At 28.7% G+C, this 25,575-nt stretch overlaps 2 protein-coding genes across 12 annotated transcripts; both read right to left on the bottom strand.

Annotated features, from left to right (window-relative positions):
* Nucleotides 1-3,812: 3,812 nt before the first annotated feature.
* Nucleotides 3,813-10,584, bottom strand: LOC132919301 (modular serine protease-like). Of its 2 annotated transcripts, XM_060980754.1 has the most exons (12): nucleotides 10,446-10,584; nucleotides 10,284-10,362; nucleotides 9,016-9,076; nucleotides 7,946-8,062; nucleotides 7,677-7,868; nucleotides 7,214-7,428; nucleotides 6,785-7,003; nucleotides 5,883-6,017; nucleotides 5,688-5,818; nucleotides 5,438-5,614; nucleotides 4,695-4,827; nucleotides 3,813-4,233 (listed from the first exon to the last, which is right to left on the bottom strand). In XM_060980754.1, exons 2-12 carry the CDS (start codon nucleotides 10,336-10,338, stop codon nucleotides 4,031-4,033), a joined length of 1,638 nt encoding a protein of 545 aa, XP_060836737.1. In that variant the 5' UTR covers nucleotides 10,339-10,362; nucleotides 10,446-10,584; the 3' UTR covers nucleotides 3,813-4,030. The 2 variants fall into 2 exon arrangements, with proteins under 2 accessions (XP_060836737.1, XP_060836738.1); XM_060980755.1 differs by lacking the exons at nucleotides 3,813-4,233; nucleotides 4,695-4,827 and adding an exon at nucleotides 5,234-5,363 and having other exon boundaries at nucleotides 10,284-10,584.
* Nucleotides 10,585-14,170: 3,586 nt separating this feature from the next.
* LOC132919298 (modular serine protease-like) lies at nucleotides 14,171-24,985 on the bottom strand. Of its 10 annotated transcripts, none has more exons than XM_060980746.1 (15): nucleotides 24,831-24,985; nucleotides 22,881-22,997; nucleotides 22,625-22,711; nucleotides 21,985-22,042; nucleotides 20,850-20,969; nucleotides 20,557-20,751; nucleotides 19,522-19,641; nucleotides 18,498-18,788; nucleotides 17,736-17,944; nucleotides 17,168-17,383; nucleotides 16,566-16,727; nucleotides 16,375-16,505; nucleotides 16,139-16,309; nucleotides 15,843-15,999; nucleotides 14,171-14,997 (listed from the first exon to the last, which is right to left on the bottom strand). In XM_060980746.1, exons 3-15 carry the CDS (start codon nucleotides 22,680-22,682, stop codon nucleotides 14,786-14,788), a joined length of 2,100 nt encoding a protein of 699 aa, XP_060836729.1. In that variant the 5' UTR covers nucleotides 22,683-22,711; nucleotides 22,881-22,997; nucleotides 24,831-24,985; the 3' UTR covers nucleotides 14,171-14,785. The 10 variants fall into 10 exon arrangements, with proteins under 10 accessions (XP_060836729.1, XP_060836728.1, XP_060836725.1 ...); XM_060980745.1 differs by having other exon boundaries at nucleotides 24,731-24,984; XM_060980742.1 differs by lacking the exon at nucleotides 24,831-24,985 and adding an exon at nucleotides 23,063-23,659.
* Nucleotides 24,986-25,575: the final 590 nt, after the last annotated feature.

Genomic DNA, 25,575 nt, shown 5'->3' with positions numbered 1-25,575 from the left:
TATTATTATTGTTATCAATGACGTATAAATGTATAATTAACGTTAATATCACATATTATAGTCCGTGACCCGATGGTCAGTGATGTCACCACAGTATTTTGATACATAATAAATATATATATTTCGTCACACCATCACGGCTGCACTCAGGATATATATATATGTGTATATATGGATCTCGTTCAGTACCGCGCCGTGTCACTGCATTCAAAGACATGTTGACCATCGGTTGTATAACAATATGTCGTTGAGACGTCTCCGACACCGACATCGTTTTATTTGACCGATCGCAAAATACCATTTGCGATTTTGATCGGCTGCTTTATCGGTCACCGTATTGTTTTTTATGCGTCTTCGATTGCGTTCGGCGGTTCGTCGGCCTCCGGCGGCCGTGTCGCGACAGGTAAACGCCGTACACCGGAACGGTTTTATTTGGACACGCGTCCTAGTGTGCCACCGCCGCTTCGCGGCAACACTTATCGACGTTAAACGCCACTAGTACGTTTTTAATGTTTTTATCGTTGTTGTCCGGCTTCTTCGCCGCCGGCTGTTCCGTCGGCGCCCGCCAACTTTTATACCGTTTGTCGTTATTTTACCTTTGTACGCGCGATGCAGTACATTGTCACTCTAACTATACCGTTATCCGTGACGTTCCGTGTCCATCGAGCAGTCGGTCGCATTGTTATGTAACGATAAATTGTCGATCACTCGTAAATTAGTATAACGATTGCTATAACTGCTATTGGTGCCGTTCATAAGGTAGCACCGTTGTCCACTCCGGTACCGCTTATAATACAGCCGCCGTGTCGCAGTCGGGCCGCGCGGTTGTAAAAGGCGGGTGCCGTCTATAAAGCGTCCATAACCGAGCAAGCGACACCCGTGAACTCGTCACACCATCATCGGGATGCCGGAAAACGCGCGTTGGTGACTTATCGCCAGACTCCGTGCTTCCTCTCTTTCTCGGGGGTACCTGCTCTCTCTGTCGTCCTATCCGATGGCTTCAGCTAAGGTCTATAATTTTACGTACGTCGTCGGTTCGTCAACTGCTGTATCGTCAATGCACGAAATCATTGTATTGCGATAATGATAATATACGATTACCGGTGATTTTGGTTAATAACAATAACAGCGAGTCGGTGTATTCGGTCTCATTGATGTCGGCTATAATTCGTAGACTGCAGCCATTTACTCTTGTGTGGTGTCTGACGTTTGAACTGTGAATTGCAAATGAACTAAATTCTGGTTTCGTCCGATGCCGTGCCTTCCAGACGACGAGTACAACGTTTTTTTTTTTTTTATTACTAGCCAGCTATAGTGCGATGTTCATTATTCTTAACGGCCAGTTGATATTAGGAATTAACGCCTTTTTTATTTTCTATAGACGATTATTTTTATGTATAACACGTAGTACTTACGGCAAATAGAATGATATTATATTTTAATATCTTAACGAGGATTCGTATTATTTTGTACTCGTTTTATACTTTTAAGAGGGATCTTTTTTATATTTAATTTTTCTTCTTTCAATTTAAGTCTACAGACATTTTTCCAATGAAACTAAGTAATTTGAAAAAAAATAAGTGTTCGATTCAATTACTAGAAATCGTCATCATTTACAATGAGTGCGTTTTATAATATGGTTGTGAAATTTTTTGCTGATAATATGCATTTAGCATACAGCCTGTACCTACAAAAAAAAAGAAAAAAAATCGAATAATTCGAATTTGTGAGAAAACTGTGTTCCTTAGTTAAATACCGCAGTGTCTGGATTTTGGATTTGGTGGTTTCGGAAGACAAACATTTTTTCTTGGTCAAAAAGTTCAAACTTTGACACAGTTCGTCAAAAATCACGATTATTGGCTCATAGCTTCAGGTTAGGTTAGTTCATTTTTAAATGAGCTGAGTAATCTATAGAACTTTCACGTACAGTATTGGAAATCAGTATGCTATTGTTAAAGGAAAATAATATAATATAATTAATCTATTTTCATTGATTATATTGGACATAGGTAGTTTCAAGAATTTTTTTATACCTTCCGGCCTTAAACTGTTTTACTGAAATAAGGTCCTTCTCGACATTAAAAAGAATTAAAAATTGCGATCACAATTAACAGGATCATTTTAACTGTTTTGCATTTCTTAACATTGAAAATAAAATTTTCAGAAAAATTAATTATTAGGATATAATATTCATGAATATTATCTTGTATAAGATCCCATAGTAAACATTTTTAAATACCTACTTCAATTTATTTTTCGATTTTTGTACATTTTAATTTTGTCATGACCAAAGTTATAAATATTTCAGATACTTGTATTATGAGTATTAAAAACATATTAGACCCTCCCCGAATTTATTTTTCATTTAAAGCTTTGTATTATGCTGAATTTTAATGTACCCAGTATGATCAATGTTACAGTAATTGCACTATTGTAGTCATAACTCATGGGCCTGCTGAAATAAATATAAATCTAAACGAATTAATGTTTATAATTGTGTGCGGTGGCCAGTTTATTTCACGAAATTAATGGCTAATCTGTGAAAAAAATTACTCGATACCAAATTGGATAAACCTAACCTAATTGGATAGTGAAATATTTTGTTATTCCATAGTATGAAAAAGCCGTTTCACTTGATGAAATTGAAATGAACAACTTTTCACAAAATGATCGATTTCCTGAAGTGGCTACGACACCTATGTATAAGGTATAACCCTTATTCAAATCATTTATCTATAAAATATTATTTATATTTACGCTAAAGATAGTACACACACAGTGCCGGATTGAAACTTTTCGGCCCACCGAGATTTTAAATTTCTATTGGCCCATTCATTGGTGGAGATTTAATTAAATTTTAGGTTAAGCTAAATTTGTATTATATATTATAAGCTACGAAAACTTTAACCCTAATATTCAATAATTTGGGGGTTTTTGAAAATGTTTGCTCCTACATTCTTTGGTTACTAGCCCAAATTGTACGCAGCCCATCGAGATTTTCTTTGTAGTTTGCCGTTTCAATATACGGGCCTGTACATACAGACTAATACGTACGTTTACTGCAATAGTATTGTATCATTATCGTATTTGCATTACAAATCAATAATCATAATAGTAGCTGTGTATATAAATATATTAAAAATTGACAGAACTTTGTTATTGTTTAAGTAAGGTTTTTTCATGTATTATTCACTTTTTAAAGTTTTTTTATTACGAAAAAATACAATTAAAATCCATATAGTGTGTGCATTAATTAACTAGGACGAAAGAAAAGAAAAAAATTAAATTATAAGTCAATGAATAAATTCATAGAAATTAAAATTGTATTTTTCCTGAGTGTATTTTTCCAAAATTGAAAATGTATGAATTTTAACTACAAAATAATTTGAAATTCATAATCGGGATTTTTAACACACTGTGTCAAAATTTGAATTTTTAAACTTTTTGACTAAGAAAAAATGTTGCTTCCCGAAATCACAAAATCCAAAATCCAGACAATGCATCATTGTTATAATGCAGTATCTATCTAAGGAATGATTTTAGGATAAATTTCGAATAAGGAAACTCGTAATCATCAGGGTCAAGTTTTTTAATTTTTCCATATTCGTGGAATTATTAGGTTAAAACGTCAAAAGTTTTTTAAGACACGTGACTTTGAGTATCAAATGCTCAAAATATTTATTAGTGTATTACTACTTACATATCGTGTTAAAGAAAAATTAAACTCTGTCATTTATGAATTTATAATTTATAATACAAATTACAGGTATCAATAAACAATTATTTTATAGTAAAATTTTAACACTTGAAAATCAGCTAGCTGCTATTATCGTTTATTTCAAACTATGCATTTAAATATTATAATATGCGTTTTGTTGTTGAATCTTAATCTTAATAATGTTATAAACGTTACAAACAATTTGTTGTATATAATTTTTAATACAATATAGGTTTAACACAAGTCTTAGACAATATAGTTTTTAAATAAGAACTTGTTAGGCGTAGAATGAACAATGAATACATCATCGTACTATAATAAGATGTATTCACTTGCATTAAAGACGTCTTTCGTGAATTGGCCAATCCATTGAATATGGTAACTTACATCCGTGAAAACAGCAAATAAATCATTTGTGTTTTTATCCATGACACTCACTATTCCGGTTAAAAAGTTAAAAGTATCACGTTCATACGTAAATCCCGAACCAATGAATATTTCAGTAATATTTTGTCCTATAATTAAATCAGAAATTAAAATTATATGTGTAGGTACAAACAAAAACCGTTTCACTAATGTAAAATATTTATGCCTAGTAATATGAACAGTCATTTAACATCAAATGAATGAATAGTAAGCTGACTATCACTTAAATGTGATTTTGAAGCCTATAATTGGACCATTAAATTTTATAATGAACCATTAAAATTTGTTTATGCAACCCACCAATAATATTTTACAAATAACCAGTAAAATATAATAATTAATAAATATTCGAAAATTTTAAAATATTTTTTTACTTTTACAATTTTATGGAAATCAAAACCAAACCCAATAGTAAAATCTTATCTTTATCCGGAACTACAAGACAATTAATATATATTTTACAAAAGAGGAAACATATTTTCAACATTTAAATAGGTACATCATGTATTATAAATTTATGCAAAATTTATTCGTAATAAACCTATATTACCTAATGGAGAAACAGCGCAAAATTTATCAGCAGTCACCAACGATTGAAATTCTTTGGCATACATATCACGACAAGTATTTTTCTCAACATACGACACATTGGCTTTTATTTCCGTTTTTCCCCAGCCGACCACCTATAAAATAAATAGTTCAATACTCATATTTTTTTTATTATTAAATAATTAAAATAAGGATAATTGAAGTTTCAATCCATGTATATGTTACGGGCAAAGTAGACTATTGGGCAATGTTTACATTGCCCGGTCTATGTATATTTTGCCCGGTGTTTTTGGGAAAGTTTTTTTAGTTATTTATTTCTGTTAGTCGTATTAAGAGGACGTAGAACCCGCGTAGCCTTTTATTGATATTGTTATTTTTAAGTAAGTTATGATCATTTTAAAATGTACATTTTCAAAAAGAGCATTCTTCTTTATCAATGTTCGATTTCGAACGTCGTGACTTTCATGCAAAAAAGCATAACTTACTTAAAAATAATAATATCAATAAAAAGCTACGTGGGGCCCTGGATAATAATCTTAGCTTTAAATTGTATAATAGGTCAGTTCACTCTAATATCATAACTAACAGCACAATATTGAAACTAGTTAACGAAAGTTTGCTATGTCGCGCGTGTGTGTAAGACGGAAACAATACATGCGGGTTCTACGTCCTATTAAGATATCCACGTAACCGATAATATCTATTAGAAATTGTACAAATATCCAAAGTATTAAACGAAATTACCTTTCCGTTAGATCCGTTCGGAACAGTATATTGTTCGGAGTGTTCGGACCAATCGATACAAACTGGCATAACAAAGTCGCTGATTGTGACTTGTTTGCTTAACGTGATAATAGCTAAATCATCGGTATTATACCCAGAAGAACCATTATAACTCTCTTTTAAAAAAATTAAATCCACCTAAAATATTCGTTTTGTAAAAATGCTTAGGATCAAACAATCTTATTGTTCCTAACTAAGAAATTATACTTACATCAATAATCTGAGTAAAATCATTGTCTTTTATCGAAATATCACTAGTATACTTTCCAACGGCAACTTTATAAATATTTTCATTCGTCAATGTTCCATACGTACTCTCTTTTTCCCAAATACATCGAGCAGCTATAAACATTTAAATGTATTGTTAATTCTTCATTAAATTAATTTTCCTGCAAAAATTCTGTACCAGTAACAACTAAATTCGGCGCAATTAATGTTCCTCCACATATTAATTCATAATACTCATCATAGTGACCGTAATTTTTTCGATATAATCCAACACTCCAAGGTACTGTTCCATTATATTTTATTTGACCACAAGCTACAATGGTATATTTTAATATATAATAACATTAATAACTAATATAATAATAAGTTATAGAATAAAATATAAGGTGGATGGTTTAAAAAAATATTTGAAACTATAAAGTATAAATACACAGAAAGTTTAACTTATATACATAAAACCACTGAACTTTCATAGTATTAGCTGTTTTATGTTTATTAAATATAGGATCGTGTATAATAGGTATATGTATTGACGTATTGTGTTTATTTTAAATAAATTAACACTAAACAGATGAGTTTTTTTATATAATAATGTCAAAAGTTAACATGTTATGTTTATTGTTGATTGCATAGGTAATTGTATTATGCGTTTTATAGACTTAAAAATGTCATAACGATAATATTAGTTAATTATAAATATCTAAACTTGAATGATCTCTAAACCGTTTTAAATTCTTATACATTTGAGTATAATTATGAAATGTTTGAAATTAATAATTTTAAATAATATCGATAAATTTCATTAAGATTTCAAAATACTAAAATACAATTTGAATATCATATATATATATATATATATGTGTGTGTGTGTGTGTGTGTGTGTGTGTGTGTACTATAATTTTGTTCCTTTTTAGTCATATTATACATTATATAATTGTGAATTATTTTGGTATTTTTTTTTATAATTTCCTATTTTAAAATGTTTATTCTATATTTCATGTTTTTAGCGCAATAAATTCAAGACGCTGATAATAATTAATAATAATAACAATAAATCATAATAATGAAAAATACTATTACTTGGAATACACTTATATAGATTATCATTGCTCCATGTTCCATCTTCCGTACAATGTAATTGAATTGAAAGTTGTTCTTCTTCGCTTATTGCTGATTTAAAATTGGTTTTACACGTTTGATACAATATAGTTCCAGGTGCTGCATTTAAGCAACTAATATATTTATCCTCAAAGATACATTTAAAATCTGAAGTAACTGATTTTATAGGTGGACACATTTCTAGTTACATCAATAAAATATATAATTAATGCACATTTAATATCAACGATAATTAAAAAATATTTTATATTATTATTGCCAAATATCTGTCTGACCAACAATTTTATATTTAAAATTGTTTTAATTGTTTTCTACATGATCTATATTTATGTATAATTTACAATACTATAGCTAGATTTATAGAATATAATAGGTATACTAAATACTTACTTAAACATAATTCCTCAGTTACGAATGGTCTCCATTGTCCGGATTCCGAGCATACCATAAATCTTTCAGGAATAACTTTGTAATACCTATCTTCGCAGTCCTCCTCAACTATGGTATATTGTTCAACTGCAGTACCATGAGGCAGAGAAACATTTTGTTTCCCATTTTTATTGAAATATTTTGTGCCCTCAATTGTCGGTATCATGCAAGTTTTCCTAAAAATCAATATAACAAGTTCATAATATTTCATTATTATATATACATTTTTCGATATAGAAATAATAGGAATTAATTACTTACTAACTCATAAGGTACTTATAAAATACAATATAATAATATGTTATTTAATTTATCTCTAATAACATTTTTAGCATTTATTTTGGAGGACTTCGAGATTGATTCAAAATCAATTAAATTCGAATGTAATCATAGGACTAATAACAAAATTAAACGAGTAACATACTTAATGTGAGACTGCTTTATTGGTTTTTCTTGGTTGTTTTTTTTAGATATTTCACTCGTAAATGTTGATATTGAAGTTGAATTGGAACAATATTGTTCATCTGAACCATCAGCACACTGTTTGGAGCCGTCACATATATACTTGTTACTGATACAAGCGCCATACTTGCACTTGAATGTATCCTGTGGACACCTTTAACGTTTAATGTAAAATGTCAATATGAACTATACTTTATGTACTTAAGTTTTTTTAAATCTCAGTTAACTCACAGGACCATTTCACACAAAAGTAAAGTTTCGTCAGATCCATCACTGCAATCTCGTATTCCATTACAAGTTTTTGAGACATCAACGCACTGGCCAGATTCACACCCATATTCCGTTACACTTTTTTAAATTAAGGTAAATGTACAAATATTTAAAAATTTTAATATAAATTATTATATCTTAATATTTTGATATAACATGCAATTTTATAAAAATGCACTTATACTAAACTTCTGTACATTATAAATGTATTGTATAGAATAAACAACATGTTAATTATTGTAGCTACAATAATAATGTAAAAAAAAATGTACTTCGATAAAATTGAGATAAAAAGTAATTAAACTGAGCTCCTAATTATTATGTATGTGGTTTCTGCTGTCCATAATAAACACTTAATGTATATTATTATGTTATAATATCAGTGTAAAACAATTATAATTCACGTTTAGCTCAAAAATATAAATTACAGTAGAACCTCAATTATCCGGGCTAATGGTGGGAAGGGGTCGCGCGGATAAATGAAAACTAAAGTTAATCGGGACTTTTTATTTATTTAAAAATGCAGTGTCCATTGTCTTGTTATAAAGTTATATCAGGGTTTAAAATATGAAATAATTAACCCTATTTATAATACAGTATATACAAGATTTAATTAATTATTGTTATTTATCGTTCTTAACTTACGTACGATATAAAATTTATATTTTATATCGTATTATTATTAATATATGTATTGTTTACGTGCTTATTTCTTTATTTTTAGTACATACAAATTTTCGGAAGAGGAAACACGAGTTAATCGAGGTTCTATAATCTATATCAAAAAAATATTTTATATTTTTTTATAATATATTAGTTTATAGAATAAAACTTACTACAGATAATAAATACAATTTATACGTTTCTTAACATGCAACAATTTAAATTATAAAAATATGATTTAAAAAAAAAATATATTAATTTAGTTTTAGCACTTAAAACTTTTTATGTAAAAACTATATTTATATTAAATATCTAAATAGTACTTTATTTTTATTTATTTTGAAAACATAGTATTTATATTTACCAACCCAGGGCAAAAAAATACTGTTGGTCGTTTTTCGAGTTTTTTATCACACAAAATTCCCGCTTCTGAAATAATAAAATATTGCAGTTTGTACATAATAGAAAAAGGTAAAAAATTGGAATTAATATATTTATTTGAAGTTAGTATACAAAGTGATATTCTAAGCATGATCATTGCCCACCCACTTTTTCTTCAATAATACAGTTAGGTATTAGAAATCTGATTTTTAGACATTTCAAATTAACTTAAAGACTTCAAATTCTTGAAATTTTTTTGAACTAAGTACTAAGGAAGAAATTATCGATAACATTTGATGATAATAATGTATAATGTATGGTAGTTAGTATAGTTATTAAGTTATAATATCTTCACAGTATGTATTTATAAAATTATCTTACATTAAATTGAATTTATTTCATAAATATTCATTAAAACTCAACGAAATATTTAAAAAAAAAATATATGGCCTTCCGTTATCAAGGCGAAAAGATGTAAATGATTCCGGAGAAAAAATGTTAAATTTAATCGCAAAACTTTATTATCAATTTAAAAATGTATTATTTTTAGATTAAAAGTTTAAAACACTTCTAATAAAAAATGAATAACTTTTAATTTATAATATACCTAATACTTTCATAAATATTGCTTTACAATTATGTGCATTTTTATATTTTAGTATTTTACCTACTTAAATAACATGATTAAATATCAAAATATCGTACAAATTGACGAAAGACAACCGATAATGTTCTTACCTTTAGCTCTTTTAGTTTGATAATAGCTCAATTTTCTCGAAAATTAAAAATAAGAGCACAACATCAGTTCTACAATTCTATTAAAAGAAAATTTGTTATATTGTACGTTTGTAAGACGGAGACAACACACACAGGTGTAAATCCTCTAAAATACTAAAGAAAAAAATGTGTTTTATCTAACTGTAAGGGACAAAAGTAACATGCGATAAAATGTAATTATAATATTAATAAAATAACATAAACATAATCAATTATAAAAACGTTTTGTTACAAAAACACTATTCTATTCAAAATACTAATTTCATGATACGTTTATACATGTATTATATAGATTTTTAATATTTTATTATAAGTACCTCTAGTTAGTATTTTTATCATTCGTTATGTATAATACTTAAATGATCGACTTATTTTATACTTGATAATTACTTAACTAATATAAATATATTTAGTAATTATGTATAGGTTAGGTGTTAGATACACGATATACGAATCGTAATATATTTAAATTACGTACCAAAGATGAAACAAAAATACATTAACTTGCAGGAGAACGAAGTTTTCATGGTCATCAACAGTGAACGTACGATACTACACTATAAATTTAATCAAATGACAACACTTTAATAGATTATTTTATATTTAAATAAATTATAGGTATATGATTATTAATATTGACCGATATATATAATTATCTATAACTGTTTTTACTGTTTACAATAACTTAACGCTCAACATGCAGGTTAAATCTCGCTTATACATTATTAAATATTAATATGGTTAAGCCGGTTTAAACGCATATGTTCGACTGAATAGTGAATATCTGACGGGTTTATTAGAGAATAGTCGGGAGGGGACAATTCAATAAATAATAAACTTACTAGTCCCGATAATGCGTTGTAATTAGTCAGATAGTGCTATCAACTTCGTGGGGGGAAAATCGTAAGTTATAAGAGTTTAAAAAAATATTTTTATCAGATAAATTAGGTCCCAAAGTCCAAAAGTTTAGTGAAAAACATGGAATACGTTAGCATTTTATCCCTCCAAAATCACCACATTTATTGACGGTCTTATTAAATAAATTATTAGGAAGCGCTTTTTTAACTTTAGACCCTATTTTTTAGTGAATCCCAAAACAAAGAGTGTTTATTGGAAGTGTGTACTATGGATTCGAGAAGTGTTTACCTACTAAATATAAAGTAAATACTAATAAATAAGACTACTAGCTAGATAGTAAATTTTTAAAAAAAGAATATTTTCTTAATTTTTTTCTAGTTATCGCTTATCATAAGCGACAATCGACTATTGAGAATCTATAAACTTACTTATTTATTAAGGATATATCTATTCAATTTCAAATTATATGTCCCAAATTAAAATAAATAATTTGTTAATTGTTTTCAAATTTATACCAGATATAAGTATATTTTCAGTTTATAAAATAATAACAGATTAATAGGGGCTGTTATGAAGAACTAAGCACTGTACTTGTTCGAACAGAAGCGTGCTTAAATTCGCCCCGTTGACTCCTTATTGTCACTTGATCCCTCTGATGTTTCCGTGCTTATTCCCAGTCATTTTCTGGTCAGAAGCTGTTCGAACGCGGAACGATTTGACCGCCAATAAGCTTTACCGGACATTACAAACGTGGCGGATATCTAATCTTACTTCCGGCAAGCTCCCCCCTCCGTTGTCCGACTTCAGATTGTCGGCTGGTGGTCAGGCTGTCGGCGTCCCGTCGGTCAACAACTTTGATTTCTTTCGGGCGGTTCGCTCTCTTTCCTCTAAGCAGTCTATACGGTCGAACCGAACGCATCGTGATGTTTCGTTCTCAGTCCAACGTGTGCCGCTGTGCGAACCTCGTGTTAAGTTTTTCTTGTCTCGCCGTGGCTGTGACCAGCCGGCAAGTGTGAACAGACAATATTTCATCTTTATATGATAACCACGTAACCCGTTCCGTCTTTACCCTATGGGTACGTGGGTAAATGGGGCCCCGAATAATCAAATAAGCTTTTGATGTATTTATTCAACTTGTGTAGGCCTACTAAAAGGGCCCCTGCAAAGCCTAAGACGGCCCTGGCGTAGCCATTCTTCCTCCTTATGTAACGGTTGTTACATCTACTGTGTTACGCCTGTGCCACCGTGAACCTCGTGTGTTCAAGACATTACTTATTTGTTCTCTCGTGTCGCCACTGAAATCCACGTTAATATACAACAACGAAGAGCCTCAAGTTGATCAGTGGCGTAATTTAGGGGGGGCAAGGTGGGCATTCACCCCTGTCAGTAGCGGGCCGGGTATGTGCTAGTTTTGGGCCACAAGCCAGCAAACATAATTCATGACATTCATGTCATTGCTAAATAAAATTTAACCATGTTTCGTGGCTCGTGATGCTAATACGTAAATAATTATAGGGTGTGACTATCTTTATTAGTTTACTAGTTATAGCTGTGGAGATGGAAACAGCTTCACTATTTCACTAATACATTTAAATCAAGCTGTTTGGAGCTATGAAAACTAGAAGATATCCTATTATTGCCTGACATCTAACTGAACAAAAATACTTCACAAAAATATACGATAATAACTTATTATGGAACAACAAGTCAAAAGGTCAATACTATAAGTAGAGCCCCCATTTTGACTCTCAGGCAAGACTACTTCCATCCAACAGCCAGTTCATTGCAACTGATACACCGTCTTACTTATTATAACTTATAAGCAGAGCTTATTTAACTTAATACCATCATTGACTATTTTTCTTGTTGTGAATTTATAAATTAATATTGAAATCCTAATCACTATTGTTTTGATTTTATTTCAACATATTTTTCAATACCGACGTATTCGTTTAGATTCTATTTGTCATCTTGTCAAAGACGATTATCAGGTAAGAAAATATATTAATAGATAATTATATAACCAGAGTAATAACATCATTATTAAGTGAGACAACGCAGACTCAGATGTAATATAAAGTGTAAAATAAATAATATTTATAAATCTATATTCACGATCCCTAAAAATCGCAATAATATATACTATATAGGCTTAAACTTATAATAAAGTCAGGATTGTAGTTACTCCTAGCCCCATCAATTATTATTCGTTAAAAGTACTTGACCACAACATTTAGGTTAATATATTATTATAAGGTAAAGTTTCATTAATAGCAACGTACGAACTTATTTTTGATTCATTACAGTATATACAATATATACTCATTATGCGTAATAGGTAATATTGGGTATCCCTCTACAGTCTACAGTCTACATATTATATATTTAGTCATTGTTATATCTCAAAAAAATATGTTATTTATGCCTAAAGTAACCACGATTACTCTCGGATATGTATAAAATTATGTGAGAAGACTATTGTATTAATATAAAAATGTAATTTGTGTAATTTGTGTTAGTGAATGGTTTTTTTTTATTAATATAGAACGGTCAAAACTTTTGACCCTTTCTCAAAAACTGAAATTACGCCACTGATGTTGCTGTCGCCGTTCAAGCGCAAGATCGCTGGTTACCAGATCGAGTAGCCGTCAGATCATACCACATTATATTTATTCGCTGTCAGTAGTCACTGTCTATTATTATATATATATTTATATTGGGACTTAGCGTCCGCCTATTTATTATTATTGTATTTGTGCATTTGAGGAGCGTCCCCCCCTGTAACTGCTAATTATTATATTTTTATAGCTGTAAAATTATATATATATTCTGTGATTCACGTCGCAATAATTGTATTACGTTAAACATTAGGTGTTATTTATTATTTATTTTGGGTAACCTCTCCCGCACCCGTCCTCGACATAAAACGCGAGTCGTCGTGGACAACCGCCCGAATCGTAGGGTCATTGACCGCGCAAACATTATACCTTAATAGAAGCTTTAAGACATGTAGGTATCCCAAATAAGGATTTTAATTTTATAAAATACCTAGAATCTATAACAAATATATTATTATGTCCATCAATAAACTTGAATTTTACTGACACAATATAAATAACGTAAGTCGTGAAATGGAAATCCAATTCCTGAATAAGAATAACACAATACGATTACACCAAGTAGTGTAAGACATATTATTATAAATATTATATAATGTATAATATATATAATAAATATATGTGAAACATTCTTTGACCCCAAATATTAGTATTGCAATATTTCAAAAAAATAATAGCCAAATTTATTCACCTGTAAATAAATCTATTTGTAGAAAATATAGGCATTGCTAAACTGTAATCATCAAACACAAAATGTATCTGATTGACTAGATAGGTGCAAAGTAGAAGTTTGTAACCACTTCACACTTTCACCGTTTAAACATACTAGGAATAGAATTTGTCATCCTTAAAAATTATTATGATATTTATACTTATATAAACAAATAAATATTAGTATAAAAATATTTTTTTTTATATTATGAAATGGTAAAACAATTTATTAAAAATGTAATTAATAATAAGTTATTATATTAACTTACAATTTAATAAATTGAATACAATTGTATATATATTATTTATTTGTGTTTGTTATAAAACCATTCAAAACGAATAAACAATTATAAATTTAACAAAGGTAAAAAAAAATTTTTAAATGTTAAATAAAATATTAAGAAAATTGATGGTACAAGGGCAGAGCCGTGCCGTGGGAGGGGCTAGGAGCCATGCGCCTCGGGCACATGGTTTAAAGGGGCGCCAAAAATGTTACCTATATGATACGTTTTAAAAATACGTTTTAAATTATAATATAATTTGTGATTTGTATTAATTTTTAATTATTTTATACTCAACTATTTTGTTTAATAATTATTATTGCAATCAGCTTTAATTTTATATCAAATCATCAATGTTCAAAATACGTTGTAAAAAAAATATTCAATTAAATAGGAATCCAATGCAAAATGATAAATAAAATAGGGGGCGAATATTTTTAATTTTGTTCTGAGCGCCAAATTTTAACGGAACGGCTCTAGTACAAGGTATACTAATTAGTTTTTTTACTGCACTATCCAATAGATCTAGACAAACTGTCACTCGCATATGTATGATTATTATAAATATCATGAATCCATTCAATATGGTGATTAACATTTGTAAAAACTGCAATTGAATCATTTGTATTTGGATCCTTTACACTCACAATTCCGTATAAAAAACTTAAAGAGGAATGTGCAAAGGTTAATCCAGAACCGCTATCACCTTGATGAACTCCTTGTCCTAAAATGTAAAGCTTTAATAAATAATACTAATACGAGTAGAAACAAATAAATATAACAATAATTGTGACAATATATCCTAAAGTAATAACAAATAACTATATTAAATAAATAATAATAAAACTAGATAAATTAACTACTCGTAGATATTAATTACCTAATAAAAACTATAAACATAATAAATTATGACAAAACCCCACATTATGATGAATTATGATAATGTAAAATCAATAATTATCATGTCTTATGAATAGTACTAAGATATTATACATATACTTACTACTACGAAAATAAAAATCAAGCATTTTGTGTTTATGCATTATAATAGTCCTTATATTATTATTTTATAATATTTAATAATTTGATTGATTTTTAGAAAAATTGTAAATTTTATAATTTAATGAAAGATAATATTTTCTCGAAAACATGAAAAATAATGTTAGATATTTATTTAACAAAAAAGTAAACTATCGTTAGCTAATCCTTGTAATTCTAAAAATATAACGTAATCATTAATCATTATTAGAGATAGGATGATGATAACTTTTTATTTTTTTTTTATTTGATCCTATAAAATGCTATCTTAGCTTAAAATTTATTTTATGCTTCATTGATTCAAAATATTCTATTTTTATTTTGCAATTTTAGATATTTTTAGCCATAAATGCATTTTTTTTAGTTTACGTCATTTCTTCATGTATAATTATAAATTTTTCAAACTTTTTGTACAACATAGAACATTTTCCTCATAATTTAAATTTTAAAGAAAATTTTTGTTTAAAAAAATAACATATACTTATATATGTTTACCGGTTAAAATGACTCTTATAAAATTTTATTACTTACCGGTTTTATTGCCGGCACAGAATTTATCAATACTAACGAAGTTTTGAAATCCGTTTTTATACATATCCCGACATGTATTTTGGTTTATATATGGTAAGTTAGCTTCTAATAAAACTGGACTTTCTACCATTTTTTCCGTTTTTCCCCAGCCAACAACCTAAAATAATAAAATGACATAGGTAATACAAAATCATTATTTTTGTTAAAAAATTCTTCGTTTCTGTCATAATCAAGTAGTTTACCAACTATAATGCACCACAATTTAAACGTGTAATAATAATACTAAAAAAATTTACTTTTCCCATAGCTCCATTTGCAACATTGGTATATTTTTTAGTCCAGTCTAGACAAACAGGAGCGACTACATTGCTTATGTTAACTTTGATTGGTAACACAATAATAGCTATATCATTAGCATGATATCCGGAAGAACCATAATAATTTTCCTTCAAGTAAACAAATCCCACCTAAATTATTTTTAACAAAATATTTAATGAATCAGACATTTTTTTTTAAATTGTGTGTTATTTACATCAACAATCTGAGTAAATTCATTGTCCTTAATTGAAATGTCACTCTTATACTTTCCAACAGAAATTTTAAATGTACCATTATTTATTAATATTCTATTAGTCATCCCTTCAGTCCAAAAACAATGAGCCGCTAAAAAAAATAATTTGGGATTTTAAACTATTATGTAATGCACACCAGCATACAACTTACCAGATACAACTAAATTTGGAGCAATAAGTGTTCCTCCGCATATCAAGTTAAAATTATTTTTATTTTTTTGATATATTCCAACATTCCAAGGTGTTGATCCATATGCAGCTACAGTACCTTGTAAAATCAATGTTTGGATTGAAATAAATGGTCGGCCACAATCTAGAATAATATTTGAATATCTTATATATTTGAAAAGAAAGAATGTCCTAAAATTAGATATTTTAAGAGTTGACATGATTATAACGGTATAATACTATGATAACAATTGTTTTAAGTTTTGTTGTATTATAAAATCAATTAATGGAAGAATTAGGACATTCCATCACGTTGTTTTTAAGCACTCTCACAAATGTAAGAATGTGTTTACTATACAATTGTCTTTAAATGTTATTAGTAAAATTTAAATAAATTAGATATTATACTCTGTTCCAAAAGAGAATACATCAGTTCTGCACACTTTTTTCCTCTTCCCCCGGTCATTACCTATGCCGTTATGTGGGAGGTGCGCGCCATCAGACGGAAACAGGTTGCCGCTGGGCATATTCTCTTTTAGACCGAAATATAGAATAAATAGAATAATACTTAAAAAATATAATTACATGGAATACATGTATAAAGTCGATCACTCCATTTCCCATCTGGTAGACAACGTAATTTGTTTGGTGACTCTATTTGTCCATTTGGTACAGTGTGTGTGACCTTACAGTGTGGAGTTAATAGAGTACCCGGTATTGATGGGTCTGAACAACTTACTTCTTTACCATTATAAACACACTCGATGTTTAAACTGTCCGAAATCATAGGTGGACATTTTTCTTAAAACATAAATCAATTGTTAAATTAATACTTACAATTATATTATATTATTATAAAGCAGTGGTGTATTTATGGTGTGGGCGGGTGAAGGGGTCCGCCCCCAAATTAAAACACAGTTTAGTTTTTCCAAATGACAAATAGTGTGCTTTCTCCCCTTTTCCTCCCAAAAAGACGAATATATGATCGGCTCCCTCCGAAATAAAAACCAATATATGGTACTGTTATAAAGTGATCGTAAGTTAAGTATCAAGAAATACTTATATTACATATTTGCATGTCATATACAGACATACAGTACATCTTTACAGATGTTAATAAACAATAAATAATATTATATTAAAACATACTTACTCAAACATATTTTATCAATCTTTGGATACCAATTTCCATTTTTTGAACAAATCATAAGTCTATCAGGAATAGTTTTATAATATCCTTCAATGCAGTTCTCCTCAACAGCGGTATTGTAATCGACATAAGTCCCAGGTGGTACTACTTCAATTGGTACAGTATGGACTAAAGAATACACAGTTCCCTCGATATGTGGTATCATACATACCCTTTAAAGAATTATAATGTAAAAATAACTAAAATATAAATTATTAAGATTTTTATATGGCATATATAGCTCTCCATCAAAAATTCAGTATTTTCTAGCTATAGTGTCCTGCGAGAGAACGCGCCGATTCTACGCAACCCCACGCGTCACCATCATGCTATCAAAACTGGTTCGCTTATGGTTGAGTATCATTGGGGAAAGCAAAGAAAAACTGATTTTGGTCGGTTTGCGACGCGTTTTCTTGCTAGAGTATAGGTACACAATTTTTTACTATGACATACATTTAAATTGTCAATTAAGGACATTTTTTATTCTTATTTAACAAATCGGATATTGCTATTGTAGTAGAAAAACCTGTATAAAACTGTGATCTGGGTAATTTAGTTTACATGAATCTTCATTCTTAATATTTATAGTTAAAACCAAATCCATATTTAAGCCTTTTAAACGTTTTTATAATGATACTTGTTTAGCTTCTTCTAAATGTTTAATAACTAATATCTTTTAAGAAAAAATGCTCAACATTTTAAATTAATTAATAGAACATTATCTACCCATTTTTATTAGTCTGTGTTGGTGGTTTACTAGTTTGATATGAATCAGACGGTAGTTTACTAGTTTGATATGAAACAGTCGTTGGTTTATTAGTTTGATATAAATATATCGGTGGTGAGGGTATCAACGGGGTTTGTGTGGTTGGAGTAGCCAAAGTCGAAGTTATGCGATCTTCAGTGGAAGTACAGCCGGCTTCATCTGAACCATCAGCACAGTGTAGCGAACCATCGCATTTTCTCTGTTTATTTATGCAGGCACCATAATTACACATAAAAGTATTCTTTGGACACCTTTAATTTCAAATAATAAATTGAACTATTATTTTATTTATTTACAGATATACAAGGTGATTCTTTTACCATTGTACACTCATTATTTTAAAAAGTATTCATGTTTTTGAAAACATTTTTTTACTTAGTTTTAAGTTGTTAAAAACAACATTTTTATTAAAAAATTATATTTTTAAATATTTTTTATCCTTATATTTTTTTTAAGTTTTTTACTTTTTGAATGACAATATAGAGTTTTAATTTCATATTCCAAAGCAGAATAATTTTCTAGGTATTTTAATACATAAAAATCGAATTTAGAGCGTATAGCTTATGAGTTATACGTATTTAAAGTTTAGACAAGCGGAGTGGAGTGGTACGGTGTTAACCCGCAAAATGTTTGTCCACTACTCCGCTTGTCTAAACTTTAAATTCGTATCTCATAAACTACTCGCTCTAAATTTGATTTTTATGTATTAAAATATTCAGAAAATTATTCTGCTTTGGAATATGAAATTAAAACTATGTTGTCATTCAAAAAAGTAAAAACTTAAAAAAATATAAGGATAAAAAATATTTAAAAATATAATTTTTTAATAAAAACGTTGTTTTTAACAACTCGAAACTATGTAGAAAAATGTTTTCAAAAACATGAATACTTTTTGAAATAATGAGTGTAAAATGATAAAAGAATCGCCCTGTATATATAGGTATGCATCTTTAAAACTTTTTTATAATTCCATTCAATACGTACACCCTTGATTTACACAATTCCGATGTTTCATCAGATTTGTCATTGCAATCTACAATTCCATCACAAGTGGATGTTATATCTATGCATTGACCAGATTTACAGGTATACTCCTCTTCAGGTCTAAATAATAAACAAAAATTTTTGTTCACACATTAATAGTTACATTTTGGTATAATGTTCGTAAAATATACGAAATAAGTATAATATTCAAATACATTTTAATTTTTAATATATGTTTAAAAATAAATTAAACAATTTTAATCACATGATTTTAATTATTTTATTTTTTCAATTGCATTAATAAGGTATAATCGAGAAGATCAAATTTATTTGCAGTTTATTAGACTCTGAGTGGAGTAGTGAATATATTAATTTTACAACGATATATTGATATGTGCTTTGTTTATGAGTGCTTATTAGTTAGTGTACACGAATTATAATAGAAAAAAAATTGAAATTTTTATGCAAAATCGATTTTGTTTTTGGTGTAATTCAAAAACTAAAAAGCATAAATACTTTGAATCTACATTTTTGTTTTGACATAGAAAAAAAATTGATAAAAACATGAATCTCTATTCACACCATGTCCATACGAAGATTTCGCCCAAATTTAAGTATATTACAAATTATAATACTGCCTGCAAAACAATTAGCTGTCAGTAAACTTATGAAAATTAAATTGATAGTTATTAATCTCTTATTTGGTAAATATTAATACTATACAGTTAATATAATTTAACTAATTTTAGTTTTTATTCATATTTACACTCAATATAAACAATGAAAAGTATTTATTTTTTAGCAATGTAATATTACAATACAATTTAAGTAAAAATTCCCCCGCGATTTATATCTTTTAACGTTTTTGAGTTACTCGTATATCTATAAGTTAAAATTCCTGTCGGCTGTTAATATAATATTATTATTCCACGTATAATAAATATAATACATACCTAGTAAGAAGCAAACCATAAAATAAATAGGTATATTCTAATCATAAATTATAAAATCATAAGCTTAAAAACAATTACTTACAAACATATTTTAGACTGACTGTTTACTTGAGTTATTTGTTGCGTATATTTAGGAGTTGTAGGAATTTCTAATGGAAGTTTTTTACATTCAGATAAATTTTCATCTGAACCATCGACACAGTCGTTTTTACCATTACATTTAGCACTTTTAGCTATACAAGCGCCGTAATTACAGCGAAACGCAGAACTCGGACATCTATATTAACATATAAATAATAAAATTAAAATTAAAACAAATATATTTGTTAATGTTTTTAAACTTCAAACATATTTGTATTGATATTTTTCCCGTACGTTTTAAATTTTGTAGCACATAAACTTTGAGTCTCATCTGAGTTATCTGAACAATCTGCAAATCCATCACAAATTGATAACGAATCAATGCACTCCCCATTTGTACAGCTGAACGTGTCTCTGAAAATAAAATGCAATATAAATTATAGTATTATATCTAGAATTAAAAAAAAATTATTATTCAGAGCAAAACAATTTTTAAATTCCTAATTAAAAAAATAAATTTAAATTAACTTAAAAATATCAATATCTTAATTGTATAGTCACAAGATATATTGACACATTTAATACGTTTATAAATTTAAAATGCTTAAACATGGATATTGGTTTGCAAAATCTTAAGAATTTATTCATTATTATATGATTAATTATTGTAAAAAAGGGTGGTCCCCATTTCCCCAAAGTCTCCTAATTCATAAAATAATATTGGGTGTAAGTGTAATCAAATTAACAATTAAATAACGCACGGAGACAACATACAATTTAATGAAACCATGTAATATGAGTGTACTGCTCCAAATGCGGCACTTGTGTAGTCGTGTACATGCTAAGTGTTTTTTTTTAAATAAAGTACCTAGTTAAGTTCAAAACTAAAGTGTCTTGAAATTGTATAATCATCAATTGGTAAGTTTATAAAAGTGAATATTAACAGTAACAAACTACTAAAGTGTTTTTAAAAGTTTGGTAACTTAATCCACTTATTTTTAATATATTGAAAAATACAAAAAACCTATCTCTAAAGAACTCATAGTAAAAATATATTTAAACAGACTGACCAGATAATAATCTACTTCATTTTTCTATGAAAATTTAGGGATTTTAGTTTTATCACAGATTCTACAGCATTCGATTGTGCAACCATATTTTTTCAATACAAATTAAAGACGAGTAGGCTAAGTAGCTTCCTTGTAATTTTTTATATTAAATTATATTTCTAACAAATTTATAAAAATAAATGGTTGTAAAATATTATTTCAAATATTTTATGACGTAAAAATTTAATCATGCACATAAAAATATTATACACGTTTCAGAAGGGATGTAAGACGATTATAGCAGGATTACAGGAACAGGAGTAATGATTATTAGTATCTACTACCTAGGTATTTTGTTAAGACATAATATAGTTACCAACACTTTACACGATGAAATTTGTCTTTTTTCGATTAATGGATTACACAATATGCCCGTTCCTAAAACAAACAAGTTGTACATGATTACGTATACATTCAGAATATTCCATTCAAGTTCTTTAGGTCTGATGGAGTCAGTACTCAGTAAATAGAACATAGCTATACATATTGGAGTTAATAATCGATTTATTGTCAAATAATATTTTTTACTAAATTTTACCCATAAGAAATTATGTTATTTATAAATTGAAAATTCAATATTATTGAAAAATAATAAATAAATGTAGTATATTTTGTTGGGGTGTATAAATGTATTATATTTTAATATACAGACAATATTATGTATTATGAATTGTATATTGAGTTTAATAATAAATAGGCGAGAATGTCGAAAATGTATAAAATTAAATTAAATGTTCAAAATTATACCACAACAGCACTTTTACAACCATCATAATCTATAATATTCCATTTGAAATTTGAACATAGGTAATCAGTTCTTTATACTGTTTATACTGCTTATTACATGTGCGTTTGCGACTATAATTAATATTAATGTTTACTAGGAAGTTGGTAAAATTAATAATTTAATATAATAATTATACTAATATATTATAAGCCCAAATTTACGTAATTACTTACCTGCCGTACCCAAAACGAAACATAAACATAATGTTAACCAGGATCTCGTCGCCTCCATGATTGTATTCGCCGACGACGAAAATACTGCTGTGAATTAAAATGCATTATTATATTATTTATTACGTATAATAACGACAAAAAAGTGCAGTAGGTACTATCGTCTACCACATACATATTGTATGTAGGTATATTGTATCATGACGAAATAATAACAAATCTAAGTAATGGGTAATAATATTTTATCGGACATACTTACCTAATATTGTATTACGGTGAATAAAAAACAAACCAAACGAGCAAATGCCGGACTCGAAGAAAACCGTATACTATGGGAGATGAAATTATCGTTGGAGATGGAAAAATCGGTGGTCACCTATCGGTTACAATGCGAAACGTCTAATTATAAATCAATTAATTGTTAAACGACGACAACAATACCAATAATAATATTATGTACTCCACAACGTACTACGCGTACGAGCCGCGTATAACAGTAGGTACGTCTTGCGTCCAGCGTGCTACGTACCTATGTTTATATACAATTATGACTATAATGTATATTACTGCAGTTTGCACTTAGTTAATGTGGTGTTGGTCGTGGAACGTGAATACGTCGTTTATTATGTTCGGTAGATGTACATATGTTTACATGGAAGTAGCCGACCGGACTCGCGAAGGACAAACAATTCGTATATAAAATTCATATAGGAAGCGCCACTACTCGCATATTATTATGATATTATAGTATTATAAACTATACGCGTACTGTTCAAAAAAATAACGTGTGTATACCTATGCGCTTGAGCAGTTGTTTTTAAAACGTTTCGTCGTATCATCGAATGTTGTACACTTTAACGTCTTAAACCTATACGTATAAGTACGCCATAATTGTACATATTCTCCCGTTACTGGTTTTTATTTTTAAGTGTTTTACACAAGTACAAAACTGGTTATACCTGATTATTTCGCAGGAATTTTTCCGTGCTTAATCCGTATATACTTATTACAGCTTCAGTTTATTTTCGCAAATTGGGTTCGCCGATTCGGCAAGAGACTATAAATATCACTATTTTATTTCTCGCCCTTCATCGTATTAATGAATAATGATAATAATTATTATGATTATAATACGCAACTACTACCAATCGATCGTATTAGGTATGCGGAATTGGAATTTTTTATGACGACGACCCATGATGCGCATTACACGTATCATTATTTTTTATTTCAAAAAAAAAAACAATCTATACAGTTTTATCCTGTTACCTTTATATAGTTAGTGCATGTAAAACGTCTTTAATTTAAAAAAATACGAGTACTCCACTAAATATCAAGTCTTGTTTAGAAATATCATGATCTTTTTGGGGGGGACTTACCACTTACACAGCTACACATTTTCCTATTTATATATGCGGTTATATGGTAAGTATAATAGTCCAGTAATTTCAATTTTCAACCATACATTTGCATTTTTAGTTACGGCTATTTTTGGTAGATATAAGTAGGTAGTAGATAAGTACTAAAGTACCTTATACCTAATTATCACAAAAAATATCACAATTTCACAAAAAATACTACCTAATACTGGATCATCTTTACTTTTTAGTTTAAATAAATAAAATATATGTATAATATATATATTTTAAAAATATTTTTTATTGTCTTTTCGCTTGCAAAATCATTTACATATGTATAATAGCATTGTAGTTGATAGTCGAGTATACTAAATATTATGTATTATTATATTTAGTGAAGTGTGGAATATGGAGTTTTTAAGATATTTTAGTATATTTCACTTCTATTAAGATATATTTATATAAGTTTGTTATTTTACATAAGCAATAGTATATAGGTATGTGGAAAATGATCAAAATAATAAGTTGATTTTGTAATCGAACTCGATACGTAAAATATTATAACAAAATATATATAGAATATATATATAGAATATTACGTATGATATTTCTTGTAAGTTGTAGGTATTCAGTTAAATAAGCTTCAGTTTTTATAAATGAAGCATTTGTTATACAAACAACGACAATAGTTGCCACAAATTCTGCTGGTAGTATTAGTTACCGGTAGAAATTGTTATATAGATTCACTTACAGTTGTTTGATTAATGGCAATGAACTCTGTGTGTGTTTAAAACTCAGAGAGTAGAATTTTATATGAAAAATTTTACATTCGAAAATTATCACCCACGCACGTTTTCTAGTCACTTGTGGCACGGCTTGTCGGGCGCCTGGCTTCTTTGGTCACGTGAAGTGACTGACGATGAAGAGATGACACGGTGCGTGATGTTTGGCAGTACCGAGTACTACCGACCGACACAGTCAACGATTACGCCTAAACTGCGGTACCAACGACGTGGCAATGGCGACTCGTTACGATTCAAGTCTCAATCGATTTGTGATTTTAACTCTCAAGATATTTTTACATATTATATTTACGAGTATATATGTCTTATGGCTGGGGTCATTCTAAAAATGTGTACTACCTGGAGAGATGGAGAGCGTTACCCTGATCACCTGTATACGTTTATGTTGATGTGTATTATGCTATTATGTACTTAGTGTTTACATCCAGGGCCGGATTTACTTAAAAGGCGCCCCTAGGCTAATAAAAAACAAACGCCCCTATTCCTTGGAACATCATTTATTCAATAAGAGTTGAGAGTACCCCTCCTTATTAATTTACCAATTTTATGGTTGTACAAAAATGTATAATGATTAAATTAAAAATTTTCAGTCAACAATACAAATGAACAATAATTGATATTTTCGACTAACCAGTCGAGTTTTTGTACTGTAAACGACACTATAGTTCCAAAAAAATAATTGGTTTAACCATCAATCCCTTTTTCATTGTATTTATACTTTTCTCTCACATAATGACTCGCAAAAATTTAAATATAACATTATTATTTCTCTAGTTATATTTTTAAATTTTAT

The sequence above is a fragment of the Rhopalosiphum padi genome, chromosome 2, assembly GCF_020882245.1.
Source record: "Rhopalosiphum padi isolate XX-2018 chromosome 2, ASM2088224v1, whole genome shotgun sequence".
NCBI classification, from domain to species: Eukaryota; Metazoa; Arthropoda; class Insecta; order Hemiptera; family Aphididae; genus Rhopalosiphum; species Rhopalosiphum padi.
The sequence above is the reverse complement of the archived record's forward strand: the minus strand, read 5'-3'. Positions and strand labels throughout refer to the sequence as shown.